The 22,758-nt window shown below is 39.4% G+C and overlaps 1 protein-coding gene across 1 annotated transcript; it reads right to left on the bottom strand.

Moving 5' to 3' along the window:
* Positions 1-12,263: 12,263 nt before the first annotated feature.
* Positions 12,264-15,832, bottom strand: LOC120536264 (dauer larva development regulatory growth factor daf-7-like). The gene is made up of 2 exons (XM_039764588.1): positions 15,531-15,832; positions 12,264-13,822 (listed from the first exon to the last, which is right to left on the bottom strand). The coding sequence occupies exons 1-2, from the start codon at positions 15,784-15,786 to the stop codon at positions 13,041-13,043; spliced, it is 1,038 nt and encodes a 345-aa protein (XP_039620522.1). The 5' UTR covers positions 15,787-15,832; the 3' UTR covers positions 12,264-13,040.
* Between the last annotated feature and the right edge of the window lie 6,926 nt (positions 15,833-22,758).

Here is a 22,758-nt window from a genome sequence, read left to right as displayed (position 1 = left end):
AGTACAATTTGGTCATATAAGAAAATGCACGGAAAGAGCATTCATAGCCAGTAACATTTTTATTATATAACATCTATTTTGCTGAGAGTAACAAGCTCTTGTGTCAATCCTGTTAAACAATTGCATTCCTTGTGTCACACTCATCGGAGTGTTCTTTTGTTTGTCTGGCATCTATAATCCCAGAAACATGCACCATGAATACGAGTGTAATTAGAGTTGATTTTGATCTCACTATGCCGGCTTGGAATTTATTACTTTCTTTCACTTATCAGGAGTTGCAAATCTAAGTCAAGGTGAAGGACTACGGGTCAAGGAAATGGCGATACGTGTTTGTCTAGTAATGCCGCCTCATGCGGCTGGCTCCTTGAACTTGGCACTGACTCATACTTTATTGACTCTAGGGGGTTAATCATTTGTGTGGGCGATGTGCTTTTTTGAGGGAAGAGATAATTTCCCCTTGATAAAAAGAAAGCTGACTAATTGGCAAATTGCAGGAAATTAGGAAATGTAAATAGAAGAAATAAATGAAAAAAGATTGGGAATTTGTGTATCGACTTCACCTGGAAAGCCTGATATGGCCAGTCTATTATACCGTAACTGAAACATAGAGAATAGTAACAGATGGCCTTGTGTTTTTTTTTTTATGTCATTTTCATTCGTTTTATAAATTACATTATAATGAATGAATCACTACTCAGTCAGACATACATTGTGACATTTATTCCGGATGAAGTCTGTCATCCACCTGCAAACAGCAAAGAAATCAGAAGATTTAATATGAAGTAATCACTCAAACATATTGATATATCCTAAAAGATGTCAGTGGTTCTGCATGATTAATTAATTAAGAACAATATTAATTTATGTATACCAAATTCTAAAAAGCTGTTCAAAACAGTTCCTCATAAAGCCAATGTCCATCCATCCATCCATTTTCCGAACACAGGGTCACAGGGGTCTTCTGGAGCCAATCCCAGCCAACACAGGGCGAAAGTCAGGAACCAATCCCAGTCAGGGTACCAACCCAACACAGTAAAGCCAATGTGATTTTTCTCATTTTAAGTAGCAAAGAATGTCCTTGTTATTTTTTGCTGTTTTATGGTAGCTTGGTTAGGAATCTGCTTATTGAGTGAGAGAAGGTGGTGTGCTAGCAGAGAATAAGACTATTAATTAAGCACTTATGTCCCATTGGGTGTTACTTCTTACCGGCGTTGTACAGTAACAGAGTAGAAAGAACACATATTACAAGAGAGCTGGCAGTTGATACAGAAGATTTTCATAGCCTGAACTATAAGATAAATGAATAGCTAAAAATTTATTAACCGTCAGTACGTGGACTTGTTCAAAAGTCTTTACGGTTCCATAGCACGCATTGAAGCACAACCCCTGCCACAAAACTCCATACTTATTACTCCAGCACAGCCTTGTGTTACTTAGCAGTGTCCTCTATGCTCTGTGCTACAGCTCAGCTGTCCTTCTTCCTATCCTCTGGAGTTTGTGGCAACTGAAGCTTAATAAGAATTTCAGAAATCCTAACCGTTGTAATATCTGACTCTGATGTAAGGGCCTTACAAGAGCATTAAAATGTTAACTGTACTTTTACTGCATTCTGAATGTGTGTTGAACCATCAGATTTCTGCTTTGGTGAGAGTTATTAAAAGTCAGTCGTGTGCATAGCAGGGCACACAGGGAAGAAAGAGTCAGAGCAGAACTTCCTCTCCATGGCTAGCCAAGCCCCTATGCTTTCATTCTTTCGGATTTCTTCTTGCAGCCTAGTAGAGTTGGAAGTTAGGCAGCACCAGGATCCTTTAGATCTTTTCAGAATTCATTATTTACTCAATGGCCTCTTTGTCTTCCAAATGAACAACACATCAACTGTGATCAATTGTTTCATGCACAATTGTTAATATGATATACAACAGGTATGCCCTGAAAAAGATGTAGAAACTTTAGTAGGATATTCGTGTTAACGGTGATCCTCTCCTTGGTAATGTGAAATGGGGACCTAAACAGTAGATTGCAGCTTGTTTGATACAGTCCCTCCGTTTGCCCAAATTATATTGGGAATAATTCTTCAAATCTTAGATTAGTGTGTATGCAAATTGTTATGAGATGATTTAAGGGAACTGATCAAATTCAAACCAATATGCAAGACTTTTCATGGTTAATACTACAGCCTTTTTAAGGTTATTTTGGACCCTTAGATTAAAGTGGAAGTGTAATTGATGAGTATGCCATATAAAATAAATCAAAAATCAAACAACCACAGCTCATTTTATAAAATTTAAAATTTTATATTAAGAGTTACACCTTACCTAAAATTGTGGGTTTGTGTTTAGTGCATCACTCACACACATACATAAAAAGTGTGACAGATAGGGGGTGCTATCGCTCCCTTGAACCCTTGACCAAGACTCCAAACACCAGGTAAAAGTCCAATAATTGACTTTATTTGAACTGCACAGTGCACAAAGCACCCTCCTCTCCACAATACTCATTAAACACTACAATAATCAATAATAATACAATCCTCCACTCCCAGACGTGTTGCCACCCTTCCACCCAGCTCAGCTCGCTGTCTGGGAGTTCCCATAGTCCTTTTATATTCCCTGACCCGGGTCAGATAAAAAAGTTCTTTTCTTCACCCCGGAAGCACGTCATTCCTCTTGTCCATGTGACTCAGATGTACTTCCGGGGCGTAGGGCAAATAATCTTCTCTCCTCCCTGCAGCGTCCTCTAGCGGCCCCCATGGTATCCAGCAGGGCTGTGGATAAAAACTCAATTGTCAAGGATTCCCTGCTGGACTTCGGGGCACCTCCGTGCTGCAAGGAGGCTCCATCTGGCGGCCTGGGGGTATTAGCCGGGATGAATGGCCGGAAATGGACAACAATAGATAAATAAATAGATAGATAGATAGATAAATTAACTGTTGATGATTTTATATATTCCAATGAAAGAATAAAGTCATGATAGCCTCAACAATTTAGCCTTAAGAGAAACATCCATTAAAAATTAATGTTATCTAAATAATCTGTAAGTTCAGTTTTAAAAAGTTTAATGCTCATTAGAGTCTTGAATTGTCTGAGACTGTTGCTCAGTGGTAGTGCTGCTGCTTTGCTGTAAGGATTTTACGGGTTTGTTTCCCTTGTCTTGTCTGCAAGGAGAGTGCTCTGAGTAGAGAAAAAAGTGCTAAACAAATGAAACAAAATATTATCATTCTTATTAATGTATGATATTGGAATGCTTTGCACCTTTAATGTGGTCACCCCTTCTTAAGCACATTTGTAAACATATAACAGCTTTAAGAGTTATAAATTATATTTATGTAATTAGGTCCTGTTTATGTTGGGCATTGGTGAACGGGTAGCATTCCCAAAAATTCAATGGCTTAAGAGAGACATTAGGAAAAGAAAAACAGTATTAACAGATCCTTCTTGAAGATTTTATGGTTTTATTGTTTCCTGGACATTTGAAAATATTGCACAATATCACAAAGTCATCAACAATTACCTGACATGTTTACAGTATTGTTAAAAAACGTTTCATCTTATTGTTTCCAACAAGCTGCATCTATGCCAAAAATAAAGATGCAATATTTGGACTTCTTAGGACAGCTCTTTAAATTCCATAAAGACTATAGCCCTGGACTGTTTAAGAAGTTCTTCTTTCTGACCCCACCGCGGAGCCTGCCTGCCAACAGACACTTCTTCACTGATGTTCCTGTTAGCCTGTGTGGACGCTAGGGGTCGCTGTTGCCCCGTTAAACCCAGCAAACAGATGTCCAGGACCACGTGTAATAGCACGAATAAGATTTCTTTAATATTTTTCTTCTTGTACAGTGCACAAAGCACCACATCCTCCACAATTCTCCAATACTCCATAATAATAGAATAATCAATAATACCAATAAACAATCCTTCATTCCCAGCAGCTTCGTCAGCCAACCTCCCAACTCCGGCTTTCCTTGCTGGGTTTTCCAAAGTCCTTTAAATAGTCTATAACCTGGAAGTACTCCATCTTTTCTTCTGGGTTAATGCCACATCATCCTTCCTTATGCAGTCCGGAAGTACTGCGGGCTTCCGTCCTTGTGACTCCAAAGTACTTCCAGGTTATCGTAATAGTAGGAGTCCCCAGGTCCTTTGTGAGTTCCTACTGGCGGCACCCACGGCACCCAACAGGGCTGAGGAAATGGACTCCATGTCCCAGGACGCTTTGAGGGAATCTGGGAAACCATTGCCGTCCAGGGGAGCTGCCACCTAGTGTCCTGGGGGATGCAGTACCCTGAAAGCCTGCTCTTCCTCCTTTTTTCTTTCAGGGACCTCCCGGACAGACTGAACATCCGGCCATCCATGACACCTGATACTAAATTCGGTTTCAAATCTGTTCACCTGAACACTGAAAAAAAAAGTGTCTGTGTCTGTCCTCTTTCTTCCTTAATTACTACCTATTATCACTTTTAGCATTCATTTACATTTATCATGAAATCACAAAAAAACAGCACCTCTCCATGCAGCATGCTTGGTGTCCTTCTTCATCTCTGCTTCTGTCTCTTTTTTCTGTCCAACTTTCGCATTTCCCCATTCTGCTTATCAACCAACCAATCCTAAGCATAATTACCTTCAGTATAGTAAACATTTTTACTATTTTTAACAATAAATCAGTTTGTTTGGAGCTGATACAAATACAAATCATAAAAATAATTTATCTACTATATAATAAACCACTGAGGTCTGCATGTCCAGTCCATCAGAACAGTCTGACTGGTCATGCTGGCTTCAGTGTGATTGGTCTGTTTGACTTTGGTGACACAATGTTAAACGAAGTGTGTGTGAGACTCATGAGGAGGAGTAAAGGCGTATGAGGCCTGCTGAGAGAGACACCTTCAAAGGTGGCAAGTATAAAACTGAACAAGGGGCAAGAAGAGTACCTCAGAAATAATGTCAGGAATCTGAGAAGTAGGCTTTACAGGAATGCACTCCAGTTATGAAACGTTCACACACCCAACTACAGAGGAAAGGTGCTGAACATACACAGAGGGCAAGAGATTGCAAATATTTATTTTAATTATTCTATTAGCTGTCATTGAAAGGTACAGTGGCTAGTCTATATGTAAAAATATATACATGAACCAAACAATGTATTTAATCCTAAGAGGTAACAAACGTTCAAATAATCTTCTAGGGTGCTACACCAGTATAAGATTTTACCTTTTATTAATTGACTTTGCTGTTCTTTAATTTATTGTATAATTGCAGCTGGTCTCCTATCTAATTGTGATGATTTGACAATAATATCCAGTAATATAAAGTACCTAGTGATAAGCAAAATGGTTTTTGATTTTGAGGTCTAAGTTTTGATTCACATGTGGTTTTCCAAAACTGATGCTAAAAATTCAAAATTGCACAACACAACATTCACTAAAAATAGTATTTTTGGCCTTTAAAAAAATTTGGGGGTGGAAAACAAGCGATCTTGTTCCATAAAATGTCATTCACACTTCTCTATTTACCTGTGTTGTTTTCTGCAGCTATGTATCTGTCAAACACTAGCAAAATCAATTCTACTTCACATTGCCACAGAAAAGTGCAATGTGTTTTTTAAAAATATGACACAGATATTAGACATAGATAGATAGATAGATAGATAGATAGATAGATAGATAGATAGATAGATAGATAGATAGATAGATAGATAGATAGATAGACACTATGTAATAGATAGATAGATAGATAGATAGATAGATAGATAGATAGATAGATAGATAGATAGATAGATAGATAGATAGATTAGGAACTATTCAATAAATAGATAGACCGATAGTTAGTACTTTATTTGCTGTAAAGTTCAAATTTAGCTTACTTTATATTTTACACACAGAAGCACACCAAAATACATTATTGTTCACATTGCAGGATTTTTCCACTGGAACACGGAAAGTCGCATTGTTATCTACCAGCTACCTTATTCTGGTTGTGACTACATGTGTCATTCAGCTCCGAGTTTCTTTTGTGTTTCCAGTGAATATTTAGGTTTGTCATCATAATTAGCAAAGTAAGCATCATAGTATGTACGACCAGAACAACCACAATGCACAGCTGATGGCTCAACAAAATGACCTGCAGATGTATGCAGAAGTAATGCATGAACACAGGAACAAAACTCCTTTCTTCTTTTGTCAAGGGCAAGGATTTAGTCTGAAGTGAAACACCATTTTTTTCGAAAATGTTTTGGAAGAAAGGAGGTTGTCAGGTGAGGTTCCCCTGTGTATTTTCGAGCGTGCTGATGTTGAGGGCATGCATGGGCTTGGAGCGTAGGACAATCTAATATACATTTCAAGGAATGAACAGCCATGGGGGATGACATGTAACATCATAAGAGCTTTGAACTTGTACACTTCATAAAGTATCTTCTCATCTATCCCTCCCCAAAAATAAATCCTAAAGTACCTTAGTTAACCAATCTTTTCCATAAAGTTTAATGTGCTCCTCTTTGTGATGGCTCACTTTAAGACCTCATTTGTTCCTTTCTAGTGACTGGGAATATTATTTTCCCACCCCTGAACTGAAGCATCGCATTTCCATGGCGTCACTCTAGTATCACTGTTGTATTGCCCCCTGAGGCCAGTGGGATGCTACCTTGCTTCCAGGAAGTCACTTTCCAAACCATCAATGCACATACAAAATGTGTCTGCCAAGTTCCTCCTGTTGCATCACCTTCTGCTTTTTATGGATTTACCAGCTCTTGGTGAATTAAGGCTTCATAACTCTGCGTGACCTTGAACTTGGTAAAAAGGCCTTGTGCTTACTGTGCACTTTATACACAAATAACTGAGTCACAGAGCTTCATCTTCAATGGAAAATACAGTCATATGTCTGTGTGGATCATTTCACTTTTTACAGCTTCTTGTGGGGTCAACAAAAAGGATACCAAGGAAACATAACATTTATCAATAGATCCGATAACGCTGCAGTATTCCTGGGAAAAAGTAAATCCGTCGAGGTATAAGATCATTGACTGCCACTGAGATTAATGAGAGGCTCACGAGTTTTGGAGGGATGGAGGGCCCAGTCACAGTTGTGGGCATATTGGGTATGGGAAACTGATATGTCCACAAACATTTGGGCTCAAAGTCACCAGGAGCTCAATAAAATGCCAGTGCCAGGCCTAATCTTCCAGCTCACCTATTCACCATCTCTTACTCACCAAGAACCCTAACGTCAAGCACATATTTACATTATAAAGTTCAGATGCCAAGATGATGTCGTTTAATATGTATGCTGAGCCAACTGATGCAGGCCGATTACTTTATGTACACAGGAACAAATAATTTACTAGTATACGGCATTTGGCAGAAGGGATGTGGCTCTGTTTTTCCTAGAAAATGTCAATCAACTCAGGCTTTAATGCTAGAGGCAGAATTCTATACTAGATAGCTCTTCAGGATTTCCATCAGATCCAATCAATCCAGTTTGTTCCTATACAGCACTCTCCTCAAAAGACAATCTCATGGGTTAACAGCAGTATTTCAGGGGAAAAAATTTTCTAGGGGGTCCTTGGTCAGTTACAGCAAAGAAAGTCAGACACAGTTGTGGAGACCTTGGCCAGCTGGCTTCCCACCTCCTCCTGGGCACTCTACAGGGAGTGCAGAATTATTAGGCAAGTTGTATTTTTGAGGATTAATTTTAATATGGAACAAACACAGTGCTATCAGTCAATCCAAAATGTTAATAAACCTGAAACCTGAATGTTTCACAACGGAAATGTGAGTGTGAACATCATCAGGGGAATACATATGTGTGCACAATTATTAGGCAACTATTAGTGTGCAGATTTATTATGCAACTAAAGGAAAAATGAAAATTTTCCCACCTCACTTGTTTATTTTCATCTGTTATAGTGAGAATAATAAACAAACACCTCAAAATTTACAAATAAACATCTCTGACATTTCAAAAAAAAATAAATCAATCAATCAATGACCAATATAGCCACCCTTCTTTCCAATAACAGTCATAAGCCTTTCCATTCACGGAGTCTGTCAGTTTCTTGATCTGTTGACGATCAGCTTTTTGTGGAGCAGTGACTTCAGCCTCCCAGACACTCTTCAGAGAGGTGTATTGTTTTTCTCCCCCGTAAATCTAGCATTTAAGAAGTGCCCACAAGTTCTCGATAGGGTTTAGATCAGATGAGAAAGGGGGGCCATGTCATTATTCCTTCATCTTTAAGGCCTTTACTGGCTGGCCACGCAGTGGAGAACTTCGATGCAAGTGATGGAGCATTGGCCTGCATAAAAATCATGGTCTTTTTCCTGTATCACTGTTTGAAGAAAGTGTCTTCGAAAAACTGGCAGTAGGTTTGGGAGTTGATTTTGAGTTCATCTTCAATGCAAAAGGTCCAACTAGCTCATCTTTAAAAATACCAGCTCATACCAGTACCCCACCTCCACGTTGGAGTGGAGCTCTGTGCCCATTACTGATCCACAGGTCCATCCATCTGGTCCATCAAGAGTCACTCTCATCTCATCGGTCCATAAAACCTTTAAAAAAATCTGTCTTCAGATATTTCTTGGCCCAGTTTTGACGTTTCAACTTATGTTTCTTGTTCAGTGGTGGTTGGGTTTCAGCCCTCCTTACCTTGGCCATGTCTTTGAGCACTGAACACCTTGTACTTCTGGGCACTCCAGGTAGGTTGCAGCTCTGGAATATGAAAGTACTGGAGGATAATGGGTTCCTGGTAGCTTCACGTTTGATTCTTCTCAAATCTTTGGCAGCTAATTTTGCGTCTTTTGTTCTCAACACGTTTCTTGCGACCCTGTTGACTATTTGCAACAAAATGTTTGATGGTTCTGTGATCACACACCAATATCTTAGCAATTCCAAAGGTGCTGCATCCCTCTGAAAGACTTTTTACAATTTTTGACTTTTCAGAGTCAGTTAAATCTCTTTTTTGGCCCATTTTGCCTGAGGAAAACTAGCTGCCTAATAATTCTGCACACCTTGATATAGGGTGTTGATCTCCTTAGGCCACACCCTCCCTCATTACACAAATACACATCACCTGACGTGCTTAAATCCAATAAGCATTCAAGTTAATACAGCTTGGAGTTTGAAAATACGCATTAAAAATGATGATATGGTCAAAATACTCACTTGCATTATAATTGTGTACAGTAAAGTAATACAATAAGTGTAACATAACAGCAGAATAGTTTCATCATTTGATCCCAAAGCTTTCAGTCTCTTAGACATCTAACTCCTCCTGGGCACTCTACAGTAAAGTAATACAATAAGTGTAATTTAACAGCAGAATACTTTCATCTCTCAGACATCATTCAAATGGACAGGAAAACAGCGTGGCAGTAAAGCAGTGTCTGTTTCATAGTGAGCCACTAAGAAGAAATAAAATAGACGAGGGTTAGTAATAGTACATAATTATTGTCTTTATTATATTTTGTACAACTGACTTTAAAACAGAGATACAATATGTACTGTTAATCAGCAGCTCTAATCAGGGTATGCCATACTAAAGCTGTGAGTCTTCAGACTGATTTAAAAGCCAACACTAAAAGGACATCTCTTATGTACATATTCTAGCTTGTTCCACAGCTTTGGGTAATATTATACATTTTATAATGATAAAATTCATTATTTGGTGTACTGTAGTCAATGATTAGAAAGCTTGTCCATAATTATGTTTCAATCCAGACACCTATGATGCACATTTTAGCAGTTATTAGCATTAATCTTACCTTCAAAATCCATGACCACACTATGACAAAGGAAAATGTGTATCATGTGCACTTATCTACTTGTGGAGAACTCAATGAAGGACAATTCATCTGACAAATCACATTCTGTTCCAGGGTTCACTGATTGTGCCGTTTGTGCCACTGTACTCCAAAATCACTTCATACAGTATGGTGTCCTTCTCTGTTGGGAAATGGATGTACAGTTCTTCTTGAAACACTCTAAACATAAAAATAATAGTTAATTCATGTTAGTTTTGCACAGAGACATGAGGATGACTTTTTCTGTCCAAGATTCACATGGTGTGCCCCCTTAGGCACCGTTCCTCATAAAAAAAATGTAAACACAATATGTTGTTAGCAAATGGGCTTGAAATAAGTCCTCTGAAGTCTCATCATCTTGCCAGACTAACAATCATCACTGATCTATCCAGCATTTCCATGAGTAACCCTGAGTACAACAGGAATTTAAATGATTAACTAAATGCCAATGCAGATGTACAGCAGAAGTACTGTAACTTTTTCCACTTCCAATAAATATTATCCAAATGATTCTACCTTTATGTGGATTACCTGTAGCAGGAGGATTGCTCACTAGAAGTATAAATTAGAAATTAAAAAAAGCAAATGTCATCAGGTTTATACTTGGCGTTAGCCTCCACTGGGACTTAAGTTAGGGACATATGATGTCTGGGTGGCATATTTAGAATTACACAAATCAGCAGATGTACTTTACAGTACATGTGAAATCCTGAAGGGTGTCTTTACTTTGAAAAGTTGCATAAGAAATAAAGGTTGTTGAGCTTTTAAATAATAGCCATATCTTAAAGAGATTTTATGAGGAGAAGGATACAATCTCAGTGCCAATGCAGAAGGCCTCCAATGGTGCAAAACTTACTCATTAGTTGTTGAATTGATGTTCAGTCCTTCCATATTCTGATCACAGAATGTACATTACAAGATCATAGAGAAAAAAAAGCTTGTCTTGGCAGCAGGGCCGTCTTAACATATGAGCACAATGGGCACTGGCCGGGAGCCCCAGAAGCACTGGAGCCCATGATGTTTCTGATGCCTATGTACAGTATGTTTCTGTTTTGCTACCAGTGAACTACTTCACTCAGGGGCATATGATGCTGTTAAGACGGCCCTGGGAACATGCCCACACTGGGTCCTCAAATAACCTAACCTGCATAAGGGAATATGCACCCTCTACACATGCCACAGCTGAGCCAAGGTCCCTGGACCTCTGAGACATCAGTAATAAAGACTGTGTTATTCAGCACTTTATAATATCCATTTGAAGAAAAAAAAAAGCTGCTTGTCCTTGAGAGTTAAGACAATAAAAATTCACTAGGCGTGTAAAGTGAGCCAGTGTTCAGCAGAATGCCAGATGCGTGGGTTTCGAGGTCATACCTACTTGGTTCAAGAGCAGTTTTCAAAGCATGCAGATTGGAAGTAATCTTCAACTTTCACTTCTTATAAAATCACTTTATTAACTATAATACTCCTAGAAGATAGAGAGTAATGTACGTGTTCCAAGGGAAAATTAAGTTTTTATTAATGAAGCTGATCTGGAGGTGATGCACCAGTGCTAAGTGCCTGTGGTGCTAATCAATGACAGGCAGGACTGGACTCGTAACTTCCCGACAGTGTTCAGAATTCATTATGAAGGCTAACATGATGTCAGGTTATATCACACAATACAAAAAGCACCAGAGCAGGCAATTGTTTGAAAGATGCTCAGGTCATTTAGGACAGATGAACCTGTTGAGCTGCATGGCCTAGTCTCTTCATAATTTGCCTAATGTTAAAGCAACTGGGTATGTTCTACCAGACCATTGTGACACAGTTCTACACTGTGGCTTACTGGGAGCAGGGGGTAATGCCTGCTAAGGGGATACCAATAAGCTGGTCAGGAAGGCCAGCTCTATTAAAGGACTGACCATGGACTAACTGGAGACAGAGGTGGAAAAGAGGATGATGACAAATTTAGATGCTATCTCCACTGATGCCATCAATCATCTCTTGGCACAGGAATATTTCCTTATACAGTATTGCGTGTTGTAATGACATACATTGGATTTTCTTTACTGTTTTGTGTGATGTTCTGTGTTGCTGTTTTACCAAGTGGATTTCCCTTTGGGGGGCTAATAAAGAATTATCCGTATGAGACACATTCCAGCACCACACAGAAGGGCATTATGCTCTCTTGCACATGCAACTTAAACTAGTTTGGGTTCTTCATAAATGACACTCACATGACAAGTCTGCTTTAAAATGCTTTTAATCACACAAATAAAGCTCAATATACAAAGTGAAGTTCATACGCACACCACAGAAAACAACATCTTAAATTACAAACACCCAAAAATTAAATACAGTCCATCACCACATTATGCTAGACACTGTCATTTGGGTAAGATTACAAATATTTTATATAAATAAATACATTTGAATAAATGAGTTAACAGAACAAATGTTATCACTACAGTAAATATATTTCTCAAGATGAAATCATTCCTGAGGCACTTTTTTGGTTAGACTTCTAAAGCATTGGGTTTGAATCTCAACTAAAGGTCTGTGGAGAATGAGAAACTTTTGTTGGATTTTTAAAACTAAATCTGTCAGGCTAAGCCATGCCAGTAGGGTATGGGACTTGTTAAGGCTTTAAACCTCAAACCCTGAGGTTGTGGGTTCAGATCTCACTACTGACACTGTGTGACCAGAGGTCTGCGCTCCAACTGGAAAACCAAAAGAAATGTAACCATTTGTGCCATAGATGTTGTAAGGTGCTTTGGTTAAAGGCATCAGCCAAATAAATAAATAAATGTATCCCTTCCAGACAGCTCTTAAATGCCATCCTGGGCTGTGCTTAAACAACACCATTTTGTTTCAGATTCTCATAATCTTTGTACGAAGAGGTTCTTCTGGGTTTCCAACATGATCAAACTCTTTCATTGTCCCCTATACACATAAATATAATGCACATGATATACATAAAGGAATTACATGAATAAAAAGCACTTACTGTGTAACTAATACCTCCTAATGAACTACCTTCTCAGAATTCACCTATGTTAAAGTTTAACTTCCAATTCAATATCAATTCATTTTGCACCCTGCTGCTGCTCTAATTTAACTGGTAATGACTAATACAGTTCCCTGTAACTCTGAATTAATGGCAGGCTTCTGTAAATTCCCTTTATCAAATACTTGGAAGTGCCCTTTAACTAGGGACACAAAGCACTGCGTGAACGTCATCCACCATAAAACAAAGAGACGTCTACTCGGATGGTTATGCGCAGTGGCACTTGGTGACAATGAGGTCATTGAAAGGTGTGAGCGTGAGCTTGCCATCGCTATTGTAGTGCATGAGCACCATGGGTTCATACTCAGCTGGCACACAGCATGGGGATGGTGTGGCACCGTTGGAAATCAAGCTCAGCCTGGACTTGATTTGAGTGTGCATGGCAGCCAGTTTGTAATTCTGAGGGCAGGATCCATCACAGTAGTACATGGTGTATGTCTCGGGGGCCACCACCCAGTCTGACCAACCGATTTCCTTGAATGATACCGTTAGAGATTTGCGGCAGCAGTTTCTCTCACTTTTCCAGCATTCTTCCTTGGATGAGGAAGACCTCTTAGTGCGCTGCCTCTTTCCGTGTAGCATTTCAATTTCAAGAGTAACCTGATCGTCCATCAGTGAAACTACAGGCATTTCAGGAAATACAGTTGAAACAAATTCGACCGTCAACCGTAATTCCTCTTCTGAACCAGCGAGCCACTCTTTTACAGTGTCCAGCAGATCCACTTTCAAAGTGCCTGAGTCTAAGACTGTAGAGATGATGAGTGCCAGAGGCTGCCCATTCTCCATAATGGACTGATTTACGTAATAAATGTTAGTGAGGACAGCAGAAGACAGACCAGACCCCAAGTGTGCATCGAGTGACAGCTGTGCCCCCTTGATGATCAACGCCTTCTTCATGAGCTCAGTCTTCTTGAAGATGGTTAAAAATTTCCAAGAAGGCTTCTGGTCACTTGGGCTTCGGGTGATGTTTTCCACTCTAACTGGAGCAACTAAAGATAGTAAAAATATTTCAAATTAGTCTGTGGCTATAAACCTAGAATATAGGATTCTTAAAACACAGATGAATATACTAACTCATGACAATAAGCCTAGTCAGTTAAACTCCAACAAGGTCAAGAACGGCTCGCCTTTGTCCTGTTGGCCTCGTGACTGGCAGATAAGACAGGCCTCCACACTTTCAATTACACTCCCAAGAGGGGTTTGCTGCCATCAAAATACAATCAAATCCACACTGGGTTAGATTTAACTTCCCACACTTTAAAGAACTTAAACTATTATCATACACAGACTGATAAAATGCCAACATTTTTAAATCACTCCTGCTTTCTATATTTTTGTTTCATTCCAACAGATGATTAGCAATGACAATGAAGAGTCATCCTCACCTAGAGTCTTAAGTAGCCTTTCTTAGACCCTTGACAGTAAACCTTTCCAGGGACCCTTTCATTCTCTGTGCAGTTTGGGGGCCCTCACTGGCCACAGAGACCCCCCCAATGTACACATGTTAGAAAATGGTCATCGTTTTAATTAAGACTCACATGGACAATTACAATATAAAATGTAATGATCACAGAACTGTTATTAGTTAATAAACTATACATAATACACTGTCATAAATAAATCTCTTATTCCATCCATCCATCCATTTTCGAACCCGCTGAATCCGAATAGGGTCACGGGGGTCTGCTGGAGCCAATCCCAGCCAACACAGGGCACAAGGCAGGAACCAATCCTGGGCAGGGTGCCAACCCACCGCAGAATCTCTTATTTAAGACCCTTATTGTACTTTGGAACAATAGTAATTCAAATCCATTCCATCCATTTTCCTAACCCACATATCCAGGGCTCAGTCACAGGGCAGCTGGGGCCTACCCAGCAAACATCGGGCACAAGGCTGGAACAATCCCTGGGCAAGACACTTAAAACTTTTAATTACTGAAAATGAGTGTGGGGCATGTCCTATAATGCATATCAAACCTCAAAGTATTCTTATGGTTATTCATATTAACATTTTTGTAATAAATAATGATACACTTTTATATTTTATCCATCTAATAACCCAAACACCATATTATATCTGCATCTTAAAACTAAAGGATATACAGTGGCATTTACTGGGTTGTGTGGTTCGTCATTGAACTCTTGCTTGACAAAGAACCATTTCATACATTGTTAAGGGGTCTCTGTGTATGAGCTTTGAAAAGGTTCATAGTTTGTGGACAAAACACAAAGTCTTTAATGTCAAATAGGATATTAGCAGATCAAGAAGACCTGAACTTAGCCTCTGTTACTACAGCAAGAGTCCTTTTAAAGTCATGAACCCAATGGTATATTTCTGAAACCTGTTAACGATCTATTCATGGTTATTTATTGAAACTGTTATGGATCTAAATAAATAAAGGTTAATTTGGGAAACAAACATGGTTTCCCTATGGCACTGCAGTGAAGAACCACTTTGACACCTTTATTTTTAAGAGTGTAGAGAAAAGGCATATACATATGGTGAGCACTGGACAACTTTCTATTTAATTAATCCTTAACATGTTATTTTAGCATAGAATAATATTAAACATTGCATAAAATGTTTAGTAAATGTTTGTGCCTTTGTATTTTTCATCATTTTAATCTTTCTCCATCTCAAATCGAATGCTAATTAGTAGTTTATGGTGAGGTAGGATAGAATCGGACGCGCTTTACCTTTTTGCACCCTGGTGTCTGCCGGAATTCCCACATCCCGCACTTGGCGCTCGTAAAGCCGGTTAAGATGGTGCCGCTGAAGCTCGTCAAGTGGCCTGCTGGGTGTAGGTGGTCTCTCTAGTCCCAGGGTCCCAAGGATGCTTCTCTTCAGAGTCTGCACTGCGACTGTGTCCTGGGTCCACTCCGACGGAGGCCTTGCTTCCACCGCCCAAAAGCACAAGGTGTAGATGGCCAGAGCCCTGATTTGAGGACACATGTTGAGAGATTTGGTTGGGACAGGTGGGATGGGACCCGATGGGAGGATCAGCTGAATCTCATGGATGAAAGGACGCCCGCTGCTTTATAGGGTTGAGGGGCCACACCCAGTGGGCAAAAAACGAGCATCCGCTTTCTCTAAAGCCTCTATAAACGTTATCTGGAGCGGCAAGAAAAGTGATAAGAGACAGAGGTATGGCGCAACTCCTGAGCCACTAACACGTCACTCGACACGTGTACATAAACACAGATCAGCCTGACATTGAGATTAAAAGCTAGAATTACCTGATGCTTATCTCTGATTGTAAATGCTAGATTTTCAGTCTACCGAAAGTGCCGGACCTTTGCCGTGTTTTCACCTCACAATGTGCGAAGGCAACATAGCGCTATACACTTAACATTACCCTATACGGTATACACATTGACAGGTTTGTAATGTATACAAGCACCATTAACTGGTTGTGTACACTGATTTGTGTTGGCAGAATTTATTCATTTAAGCGTGGGTACAACTAGGATTCCAGCTTCCTCTACAATCCAAATTGTGAGCGCCTTCAATCTAATCAGATAGCGCCATCAGATACGATAGAGTCAACTGTGTGCGGAATACGTGATGCAAGTCAGAGGCAATAACAGAGCGCACGGAGGCACTTTACTTCCTTTTCCCTTTACCATGCTATATGCAATGAAAAAATTACAATTTCATAAATGTAATCTACCTGGTAATAAACACGGGGTTGCGGGGGAAAAAAGCAAAGATAAAACTTGCCTGAAGAAGGGGCCTGAGTTGCCTCGAAAGCTTGCATATTGTAGTCTTTTTAGTTAGCCAATAAAAGGCGTCATTTTGCTTGACTTCTCACTGCATGTAAAACTTAAAATCCTTCTGATAATTTTTACTGTACACACCTATTAGTTTACTGCTTGCCATAAGGGTGTAATCTCCGGCAAGAAATATGGCCCAAAAACGGCATACAAGATGGGGTTTTCTGATTTAGAAGATTAGAAATATGGGGAACCCCAAAAATTTCGACGGTCTTGCAAAACATCAAGAGAAGTCGAGCAGAATATAATATGTCGGGGTTTCTTCTACCCGCTAGTCAGGAGGCTCCAGGTGCTTTCAAAGAGTTCGTAATTGTTGCGAAAAAAACAGTAAATGAGCCAGAATGAATGGTAAATCTACTGTGGCTTATACCGAGAGCCATCGGCCCAATTACGGAAAAACGCACCGGAACGTACTTGCTCTGTTTACTCAGATGTCAGATAAAACAGCCGAACTTCATTATTTATTTTTTCAGTACCTCGCAAATGATTACAAAGACCCCCAACGAAACGCAAAAGGCCCCCTCCACCAGACATACGCATATGAACATCCCATATGTCAATAATAAATTAAGTACAGGCACAGACATAGAAAACAATATATGTATTTTATTTATAGTCAGTTTCCCTTTTGTTCAAATTACTAATGAGTGTACCTTCGCATCTACCGGAAGTCAATTTTAACCGATATCGCGATTTGGTAACAACACTTCATTTTCCAAAAGATTATGCCATTTCGTAGCAAACAGGTAATACAGTATTTAATTAGGCGTTTTTGGTTCGCATATTTCCACTAAATAAAATTAAAGACCAAACAGGGGACTCCTTCGTTTGTTTTGGTGTTGATTAGTGCGTCTCGTCTCCTTCATGGTTGGGTGAGCTGTACATTGATCCTTAAGCTGACAGATGTGGGGACAGCTGTTTCCTGGCTATTTTGAAGCTGCAAATATCAGCAATTTTAAGCAAAACATTGTCTTTTGCTTCTCTTTCATGATTTTTTGGTGCGGTCGCACATAATGTATGAAGCAGCTATCTCTCTGTCCGCCTGAAACAACTCGGAGCCCCGAGTACCAATTTTGTTGAGATGTGGCACACTTATTCTACAAAGACATTTGTCGACACTACAGTATTCAACTTTTGTTCGCATACATCGAACATATCGCGCTGTAAGAAGTTGTGAAATGTCAAAATCCCCGTTAGAAAAGCATTGGAGAATTTGCGAACTCGTCCATCTTAAAACTGAGAAAAGTTCCGTGCGGCGTCGACTACGAATTAGTTTACTGCTTCAATTTCACCTTCAGATTGATTGCTTGAACTTTTATATTCTGTGTATTTTGTACGTTTACTCGTCTGGCAGCCGCTCGGATGCCCAATACAAGTCAATCTGACGCCGTACAGCGCGTGCAAACAGTTCACTCCTGCTGCTTTAGGCCAGTTAACCATTAGACTATAAAAGTCACCTCTCTGGAATTTAATTGAAAGAGAAAGCAATTATGTAAGCATACTTAAGACGGAAGTGAACGTATCTACATATTGTTAGAGTAAAGAACCGTCTTGTCGCTTAAATTGTGTTAGAACTGATCCACACGGTGCAGCTGTTCTACCTGATGTACGCATGCGTGTTCTGAAATGGACAGTAGCGTCGGGAAGTGGGAGGCTACAGTGGCTTAAGCCCCTGATCTCTGGCGTTCAGATTCTGATATTTCAGTTTCAGCTATACATCGATCTTCTTGCCCTTCGTGTCCCAAATCACCCCTGGTCAGTGTTAAACGTTTAATTTAACGTACTCTTACTACTCGCGCGAAACCCCAACGCAGAACTTAGATTTGTAACAGTAACAGTGTGTAACACTGCGCGACAGTCACATTGGGGGCTAAGATCATAACCCCCTCAAATCCTACAAGAACCCCTCGAAATGGAACGGCCAATGCTCGCCGCTATTAAAGCAGCGACTGACAAGGACTGCAGTTTTCACGGCGCCGACTTGTAGGTGCAACACACAATGGACAGAGCGCATGATATTCGAAAAGCCGCGTTTGCTTCCGTGTATCTTCACACTGGGATTCAAATCTTTAAAGATTACCGTCACCTTTCCTATTACTGTTATTCAAAAAAATCAGACCCTTTCCAAGTTCTTACTTGTTTGTATAATAACGAATGTATTTTAATGTTAATAGACAGGGAAAATATTTTAGTTCCTTTTCTCCTTAAGAGTAATATCGATACTGATTTTATTCCAGTAATTGGTCAATTTGTATTACATTTTTTTCAATTGCTAATTATTGGATACTACTCTATCTGCTATATTTGATTTAAAAAAATGCTGTGTTTAAGAAACTTAATTAGTCGCAGACCCTCCACCACTAACACACATCAATTAATGCCATTTTTGTATCAGTTAAATTGGAAGTGTAAATGTACGATCTCCTAAAACTTGCCTATTAGCTGCCTGCTCTGTTTGCACCCTACCCTCTCACATTTTTCTTTTTAAGGTGTTGGTTTTACACGTTTATCATTGTGAGGATTGCAGTGTGTTAGGGGTGTGCACTGCAGGATAGCGGATTGCGGCGAGCAGCTGTAATGTCGATGAAAGCTTTGACGTTTCTTGTTATTAGGCATTTTTGCCTCGCATGTGCTAAGGCGCACTCACCCAAGTGGTGCCCATGTTAGAGCCAGTCCTGCTGAACTGGATTAGACCGGTTTAAGAATGCCGTGTGTCCTATTAGTTTTTGTTACGATTTTTCGAAATCGCTTCAGCAGAGGAGTTCACCTGAGATTGTTGCCAGCATGCCTCTTGCACTATTAAACTGTACAGGCAGTTCAATTCTGGACAGAATCAAAATGCATTACTTTAACGTGTCTTCTACCTAAACGTCTATTTTTCTTTCTCGTATACGAAGTACAGGGAAAATATCGTAATCGTACAAAGATTCGATGTCGAGATTTTGATTAATCTCGATGTTTTAGACCTACCTGAGTCCAAAAATAAAATTTCTGGAATTATGTCTGTGTGTCTGTCTGCCTGTGTGTCTGTCTGTGTGTGTGTCAGTCTTTTTGTGTGTCTGTCTGTATGTGTGTGCGCGTGTGTATGGGTGTGTGTGTGTAAAAACACGATAACTTGAGTACGCTTTCACTTAAATCAACCACATTTTGTATCCAAGTATTAGGTACAATACATAGATTTCAATAAACTTTTGGGCTATTTCCGTCAACCTGCAACTGTAGAGTCCGATGTATTTAACTTTACGTTTATAATAATTGTTCAATATATTATTAATTTGATTTTATTTGTTGTTGATGGTCCTTTAATGTACTTAACATAAAAATATAATAATTGTCTTACGAGAAAGTCTATGGGAGACCTCTCCCGATTTTTATTTCTTTCCTACAATTCTGGAACACCCAATACTGTTGTTTAGGAACTTTTTTTAAATAACCGGAATTAAAATAGCTTCCGTTTCAGCGCTAAATATAACATAGCAAAGCTTCTCTTTATTTACAATGTAAATAAAAATATTCTTACAGGACATTGCACTGACGTATTTATTGGTAATAAAAATATCTAAATAAAAAATCACTTGATACTCATTTGAGTTGTCAAAACATGTGTTCTGAGCCTTGGAAAATTAAGGAGGTAATCATCAACGAGCCAATAAATAGAGAAATGAAATTAATGTATAAATAATTGCGCATGTGATTCAACATAGGTTACTCTTGATGTCGTTGTGGAGAAGCTGAAGTTCCGGCTGTTTAGCGAACACATAAGTGTAGGTAATTGCTTTGTTTATATAAATCAAGTAACTAAAACCCAAAGCTTTCATTTTATTCCATTAAATTTGCTGTATTGTAAAAGTGTTTATGACTAATACTGCGCTTTTGCTAGTACTTTATTGTTTCTTTACATACTGTGTCCCTAGATTTCATCTTTTCATTATCTAACTATCTTGTAGTTCTGAGGGGTCGGAGCCCAAAGCTGGCATCATCGGGCACCTATAGGAACGGACCCCACATACGGTGCAGACCCTCGAACGAAACGGCGCTACCCGTGCTCGAGACTGATAAAGTGCTGCACTTTACACTTCGTCAACGCTCCCTCATTCGTTTAGGAAGTATGAACATTCGTGAAAGTCATTAAATGGCTGATAACGAACCTCCACACCTCTCTGGTAGAGTTACTAGATACGTACGGGCTCATTCAAATCAAGCAGAAACCGATAACCCTCTGTCGCAGATAACCTGCAATAACAAAAGTAGGTGACATAAGATAGTTGTGTACAAATAATCACAGTGATGTATTTACGATCCTATGCTACATCAACATTGTGAGTACCCAGACAAGCATACCTGTGACAGCACAGTATAAAAGTGAAGCTTATAGAGATCTGACCTGCGTATAAAGCCATATGAAAAAGTATGGGAACCCCTCTTAATTGTTTGGATTTTTGCTTATCATTGGCTGAGCTTTCAAAGTAGAAACTTCCTTTTAATATACAACATGCCTTATGGAAACAGTAGTATTTCAGCAGTGACATTACATTTATTGGATTAACAGAAAATATGCAATATGCATCATAACAAAATTAGACAGGTGAATACATTTAGGCACCCCAACAGAGATATTACATCAATACTTAGTTGAGCCTCCTTTTGCAAATATAACAGCCTATATACGCCTCCTATAGCTTTTGATGAGTGTCTGGATTCTAGATGGAGGTATTTTTGATAATTCTTCCATACACAATCTCTCCAGGTTCAGTTCAATTTGATGGGTGCCAAGCTTGACAGCCTGCTTCAAATCATCCCACAGATTTTCGATGATATTCAAGTCAGGGGACTGTGATGGCCATTCCAGAAAATTGTACTTTCCCTCTTCATGAATGCCTTTGTAGATTTGGAACTGTGTTTTGGGTCATTGTCTTGTTGGAATATCCAAACCCTGCGTAACTTCAACTTTGTGAGTGATGGTTGAACATTATCCTGAAGAATTTGTTGATATTGGGTTGAATTCATTTGACTCTCGACTTTAACAAGGGCCCCAGTCCCTGAACTAGCCACACAGCCCCACAGCATGATGGAACCTCCACCAAATTTGACAGTAGGTAGCAGGTGTTTTTCTTGGAATGCAGTGTTGTTCCTCCCCCATGCAAAGAGATTTTTGTTATGACCAAATAATTCCACTTTGTTCCAAAATGAATCTGGCTTGTCTAAATGAGCATTTGCATACAACAAGCGACTCTGTTTGTGGCATGAGTGCAGAAAGGGCTTCTTTCTCATCACCCTGCTATACAGATGTTCTTTGTGCAAATTCCACTGAATTGTAGAACAATGTACAGATACACCATCTGCAGCGAGATGTTCTTGCAGGTCTTTGGAGGCGATTGGTGGTTTGTCTGTAACCATTCTCACAATCCTGCTCATATGCCGCTCCTGTATTTTTCAGGGCCTGCCAGACCTGCTGGGTTTAACAGCAACTGTGCCTGTGGCCTTCCATTTCCCGATTATATTCCTTACAGTTGAAACTGACAGTTTAAACCTCTGAGATAGATTTTTGTAGCCTTCCCCTAAACCAATGATACTGAACAATCTTTGTTTTCAGATCTTTTGAGAGTTGCTTTGAGGACCCCATGCTGTCTCTCTTCAGAGGAGAGTTTAAGGGAAGCACAACTTGCAATTGACCACCTTAAATACATTTTCTCATCATTCGACACACCTGTTTATGAAGTTCAAGCCTTAACGAGCTCATCCAACCAGTTTGGTGTTGCAAATAATCAGTATTGAGCAGTGACATGCATTCAAATCAGCAAAATTACAAGGGGACCCACATTTGTGCACAGCCAGTTTTTCACATTTGATTTAATTTCATACAACTAAATACTGCTTCACTAAAAATCAGTATTATTATTATCATTATTTTATTTCCGGCGCCGCATCCGAGTAGCAGCCTTTCCAGCAGCTCCGTATATGACTTTATCTTTTTACCTTTTTATCTCTATTTTTTTCTATTTCACTGATCACTTCTACCACTTCTACCACTTTCTTTTATGTGGAATTGCTCCCTGGACACTTTTTACTATTTTACTATTTGACATGGATTTTACACTCCGAGAATCGCCTATTCAAGTAGTCAGCTTAAAGCACTGAGAAGAAATGCTTA

Source organism: Polypterus senegalus, chromosome 10, assembly GCF_016835505.1.
Source record: "Polypterus senegalus isolate Bchr_013 chromosome 10, ASM1683550v1, whole genome shotgun sequence".
Lineage (NCBI taxonomy): Eukaryota > Metazoa > Chordata > Cladistia > Polypteriformes > Polypteridae > Polypterus > Polypterus senegalus.
Note: the sequence above shows the minus strand (reverse complement) of the source record. Positions and strands in the feature narration are given on the sequence as shown.

Bases quoted from the DNA above. Each gene is read 5' to 3' on its own strand.
- LOC120536264 (XM_039764588.1), bottom strand. From the start codon at position 15,786: ATGTGTCCTCAAATCAGGGCTCTGGCCATCTACACCTTGTGCTTTTGG. The intron at 13,823-15,530 runs GTAAAGCGCGTC...TACTATCTTTAG, and splicing joins AGACACCAGGGTGCAAAAAG to TTGCTCCAGTTAGAGTGGAA.